Source organism: Argentina silus (genome assembly GCF_951799395.1).
Source record: "Argentina silus genome assembly, chromosome: 10".
NCBI classification, from domain to species: Eukaryota; Metazoa; Chordata; class Actinopteri; order Argentiniformes; family Argentinidae; genus Argentina; species Argentina silus.
Genome location: NC_139664.1, coordinates 21,604,185 through 21,610,184, shown reverse-complemented (window position 1 = coordinate 21,610,184; position 6,000 = coordinate 21,604,185). Strand labels below are relative to the sequence as shown.

Below are 6,000 nucleotides of genomic sequence, written 5' to 3'. Positions count from 1 at the left end.
ATTTGAACATACAGTGCCTTCAGAAAGTATTCAGACTAGAATTTGCCATCAATCCACACACAATACCTCAGAATGACAAAGCGAAAACAGGTTTTTAGAGATTTCAGTAAATGTATTAAAATTGAAATACAGAAATACCTCATGTACATAAGTATTCAGACCCTATGCTATGACACTCTTAAAATTATTTATTATTATTTTATTGTCATTCTGGGGTATTGTGTGTGGATTGATGGCAAATTCTTTTAATTTAATCCATTTTAAATTGAGTCTATAAAACAACAAAATGTGGAGAAAGCGAAGGGGTCTGAATACTTTCCGAATGGCACTGTATTTGTCGGTTTCACCTAAATTACATTCTGGAACAAAGTCTTTGTAAACACTTGAATGCCCCATGACAATTCTGACAGATGTCTTAAGGCTCACCTTTGCAATTTTTTAGATCACTGATTTAACAATGCAATATAAGCACCATGGACAGTGGTCATGAACGACTGATAGGCCTACATGTACAAAAGTGTCATTTTATAAGCATTTAAAGCATGTAACTTAATTTCCCAAATGTGTTGGTAGATCAACTATGGGTACGTTTAGGGTAAAGGTTAGAATAAGGGTTAGTGGTTGTAAATAAACACCAGTCCTTGCATCATGGCGGGATAGTGACAGCCCCACTGTTGACACTGAGATGGCATGCCCATTTTCTAGCCGTCAGACATCTTGTTGCTGCCAGGCCTTGGCAACAGATGACTCACTGCAAAACTTACACATGAACACCAGTCCCCTATGTATACTGTAACTGAGACGATTGGCTATATAGTAGCCTATGCGCAACTTAATGAGATGTTGTTGGCATGAGATGCTTTGGATGTTTTTGTTGGGTGCCTGTTCTCTTGTCATCTCCGAGAGCACACCCAATGCTGCCTGGCTCTCGACACTCTTGTTTGATTAAGATCGAGGGCCGATTACTTTCCAAAGCAGCCTGCTGCTCTGAACATCAAAGAACCCCTTTCTACAGCTATCATCACGCATTCAAATACACCCAGTCCCTGTCTCCATCCTATACCTCAAAGGGAGAGAGTCGTGATCCTCTCTGCAATCCTAAATGTTGTCACTTTCCCTCCCCGACCAAAAGGATGCGCAAGGTTGGACTCATTTTAACTTCAGCCAAGTCAAACATTTTCTATGTGGGTTTATTAATTGAATGAAATGGAATGTCTGGCGGAAATCCTAAATTGTTGTGAGATGTAATACTAGGTTCCTACAATAATCTAGAAAATGTAGGCCTTTTCAGTTCCCATGAATTATCAACACCATTTAGATTAAGCTCCACTGTGTGTTTCCTCTTTTGTCTTGGGACTCAAAAAACTTCCGCCAATTCAGTTTTCAAATTGAAAGTCCCCATCATTTTCAGTGCGGATTCTTCGGTGAGCAGTATGAATTAGAAATCAATAGTTGTGACCCTTCATCGACTTGAAAACCCCAATTATAAGTTATCAAAAAAAATATTTAAAAAATGTCAGACATATATATATTATGAAGACTCCATACGGAATTATACAACACATACAATTATAACCTATTATATAGTACCTGTATGGTTTTTACATGCTTATGGAAAGTGTAACCACATTTTTTAAAAACACGTAAGGTTATGAAGATTAAGCTCAGGTTCAACCAGGAAGACTGATCTGTGCTTCACCGCCCCTCCATAATCCAATGGGCTCAAAATGTGAGAGTATTTAAATTACTTCTTACCTGCCTGCTGCACCTGCTGTCTTTCAAAAAGCTGTCACGCTTCAACCCCACCACACCCACCAGCTGAAGGCCCTGTCTACCTCTCATGGGGGGGCACAATGGCAGCTTGCCCTTTAGAGGGGCCACCTGCCATCCCTGTGATGACCCTGACCATTCTCAGGATGACAGGGCCATCGCCAAAACTATCAAAATGCTAAACTCTACAAATTCAATAATGCTGTCAAATTCAGAAAAAGTCTCTCTCTGGTTGAAACAGATATTCTTAAAGCTTTTATTATCATAAGTCAGAATGGTTTTCACACAATAGCAACGTAACCATAGTTAGATAGTTTATAGTGAATTTCCCAGAATACTCGAATTGTGCTTTAAAGTCTATCACACATTTTGCTTACATGTGAACATGCTTCAGAGTAGAATATCCTTCCCCCCTCCAACAATACTGTAAACTCTATTTTTCACAAAGAAAACAACATAAACCATGATAAAACAGTGTCTGCTTCATAACCAGCATGCAAAACAACAGTTCATGCATCTGCCTCATCTTCAAAAATATCTTCTGAGGACGCAGACGTTTCTAAATGCAGGTAGCTAGGTCATTCGCAGTGATTCAAAATACTTTACAATATACGAATCTTACGAAATTTTGCAAAATCTTAACTCTTATAAAAATGAACTGGGGTTTTCCATACATTCCTTCATCGATAGTTTCCCAGATCGACATGCTCATCAGTAGGGAAGCCAGTTTGGTTGTTCGTTTGTGTGTTTTTCGTCTCTCCGTACAAATACTTTGAATGATGCAGTTGCTTCACACATGCAAGCCCCTGGGGCCACGCATGCACAACGGAAAAACAAACCAACAAGAAAACAAACAAAAACAGTACACTTTTCAAAGTCAGTGATAACGTGCTATCTGTTTTGGCTGTTGGGTCGCTCATGGGCCGAACGTCCTGGAAGACTGGTACTCGCTGGGCACTTTGGGCTTGATGCCCTTGCTGTTGTAGTAGTCAACCACCTGGTTGGGCACTTCTGCGAGAACACTCTTTGCCAGTGCTGCAGGGGAAGCCTGAGGGAGGGGCAGAGAGAAACAAATCACTTTCAGTGGAACGGTGGGTATATTTTACGTTGACGCATTATGCTGACAAAATGTATACATTACACACAGCAAACATACAGTTGTAGAACATGGACATAAAGTAAATTTTATGTCCATGTTAAAGACTCTTTAAAGTTAAAGAGTTAAAAGATTATTTTAACCAAATATCTATTTTCCTAAATGCAAATTGCATATTGTAGAAGGGTACAGACACTTATTTTGTGGTTTTGCTTGGTTTGAGCGCACCAGACCTCATCAGTGTACAATGGAAGAAATAGGGGAAAACGCTCTTAGCCCTTAGCAATAGCCTGGGCTACTGGTATATCTTTACAAACATTTTTCGCACTTATTGAAGCTGACCTGTCATCATTTTGGGAGAAAACCATGGACAAGCTTGTGTTGAAGAAGAAGACGCATCACCTGTTTAGTAATATTTTGGGTTTAGGCCTGATGAAAAAGGCAACCCCAAAGATATTACGGCTATTTGCAAACTTCACAGACATTTTATCTGCTGAGAACTATGTCAACATGTCATCCCTGATTCCCATTAGCCTGCTCGAGGCCAGGTGGAGTTCTGGCACTGGAAGACATCTGGTCCAGCGGGGCCAGGAGAACAAGAGCAAAACACTGGGCAGTCTATTTGGAAGGCCACAGTCACACTCACTGCTGAGCAGAGAGCACAAGCAGAGATGACCAACTATCTGCAAGAGGATGCAATCGAAGGTTATGACGACCCACTGGCAAGGAGGCAAGCGCACAAAAGCCGCTTTCCTCCCCTGTCAAATAACACAGAATTATCTGTGCCTTCCAGCAACAATTATGGCCTCAGAGCGCGTCTTTAGCACAGATAGCAATATAGTACCCCCCTCCGAACCAGAGAAGGTTAACATGTTTTCTTGTCTTAAAACCTGCAGTAAAATACATATAGGCCTAGCCAAGCTATAAACCAAAAGTTGGAATGATTCAGTTTATTTTCTCCAAATGTCAAGTTGGAACCATGGCAGTATAAGACACAGGTGCCTGCCTAGCTCACATTGAAATAATGGTTGTAATAATAATAATTTAATTTATTTTTGTTTAGTTCATGAAGGCCTAGCCTGGTTGAGCACACGCAGGTGCCCTAGTGCTCGGCTACTAAGCGACCTGGTCCTGTTGATCCTCTGTGCTGTTTGTTTAGGCCTTCTTTATTCAATTTGGCTATTTCTTCCGGCCTTCAGGTGGCAGGCTATAGCCTATAGGCCTAGGTAGCCTATACCTATGTACAGTATATACAGTATAGTGCCCTGCATAAGTAATTGAACAGTGAACCATTTCTTCTTCTTTTGGCTCTATACAAAGTATAGATTTGAAATCATATGATATCATATACTAAATGAGCCATACAGTATTAGGCATGTTCTTAAGTAATATGCCTATGCTATAGGCCTAATTTTGGTACTTGAATGTTGGTATCTAGACTTTAGATAAAGTACTGCTGCCTCTTGATTGTGACCCATATTAATATTAAACCTCAAAAGCGGACATTGCGTTGAGCACAGTGCATGCAACCTCTTTACATTACAAGAGCACAGGTGCAGAATGTAAATACTTGTCAATGGGGCACATACAAATAAGCTGGGGGTACATACATAGACAACTGTTTCTGTTTGTGCTTAATAGAGATTTAGCCTATAATTTAGAAAACGATGATCTGTATTTTTTACTTTGGTCTAAATATGTTTGTGCCTTATGTAATAAGGCAAGACAGAGCATGAAACAAGATCATAGAGACGAAAATACCAGGCGAAAGCTTGTCGATGATGACAGCGTGTGGTATACCATGGAGTCTATGGGACTAAACACCCTTTCATTAATGCTGCCCTGTCTGTGCAAGGTAGGCCTATAACATTTTGTTCAAATAACTAGTCTGCCCTTAATGGAATGAACATTAATAATAATATAATCATTGTCATTGTCAATATATCGTCATTATTAAATCACTCTCACACTTTCACTCTCTCTCTCTAGGAGGCTGGACTACCATTCACGATGCAGGTCTGGAGGCCAGAGAGATAATGCGTGTGAGCAGACACAGGACTGAAAGCTCTCTTACGAGCAATTGGAAGCAGTCCACGGAAAACAGGAGGTGTGTGACAGATGGGTGCAACAACATGAGAGTTGTTCCTGAGAAACGGCGCCCAGCTGCGCTTGAGACCCCAGTGTTAGACAGCTACTTCACTAATTGCACACAAACCAGAAATGTGCAATTCAATGTGTATCATAAATAAAAAGCTGTCGATGGTGTTACCATCCCGAAAACCTGTCATTGTGCTTTCTATTATGATCTGTATCAATGCCTTTGCTACAATGTTTCAGGGCAATAATACATTACTTTGAGGTAACCTACATTACAATAGAGGCAGCCTATTATCAGGCATAGACCTGTGCTGTTTAGAAACTAAACAGCGTCCCTAGAAACTAATTGTTTTGAAACTATCAACCAGCGCTTGGGTAGTTTTGAGTTAACATGGCAGTCAATACAAATAGAACTGACAACCAGAGAACGACTAAAATTGCACTTTACAACCAATGTTAGTGAATGTAGCATCACGTTTAGTTTAAAAATGTATGGTTTGGGAATTAAACTTGCTTTTTATTGCTGGTCAGCAATAATACACTCGAGTCCATGTATTATGAAATGTTTATATTCCGAAGCTTTGCCTTGTGGCTATGACCATGTCACAGCCATGATAAAAATGTTATAACACATAGCCTCTCATGTATTATTGCTTAAATGTATTGGAGCCACCATCAAATTATGAAGCTGAAATACAATTCATTGGTGTGTGACAGATGGGATTCGAACCCAAGTCTTCCACATGGAAAACACAAGCGTCTTCTGCCAAGAACACATCCGAGGGTGACACAGGATACAAGATCCTTTTATTGCCTCATAACAGTGGTTGGTGGAATTTGTTTTCAATACAGAATGGTGGGGAGCTCTACATTCACCAAAATATACAGCAATGAAGACAATACAAGAGAACACTAAGTACAATGAGTATGATAGGTGCAGTATGATGTAGGAGGGGGGACCTTTGACACTCAGTCAGAACAGTACAATGTTTGTCAGAGCTTCTCGACTTCAAATCCTGAAGGTTTTTTATTTAATT

General features: G+C 40.1%; 1 protein-coding gene across 1 annotated transcript in view; it reads right to left on the bottom strand.

The window, feature by feature from the left end:
- Positions 1–2,686: 2,686 nt before the first annotated feature.
- The window catches only part of cpne4a (copine IVa), a gene marked incomplete at both ends in the record, with an annotated part of 63,894 nt that continues 60,580 nt past the window's right edge, over positions 2,687–6,000 (bottom strand). The window contains one exon of the mRNA XM_083678302.1: positions 2,687–2,818. Within this exon, the coding sequence (XP_083534428.1) occupies positions 2,687–2,818 (132 nt within the window). The remainder of the gene's footprint in view (positions 2,819–6,000) is intronic.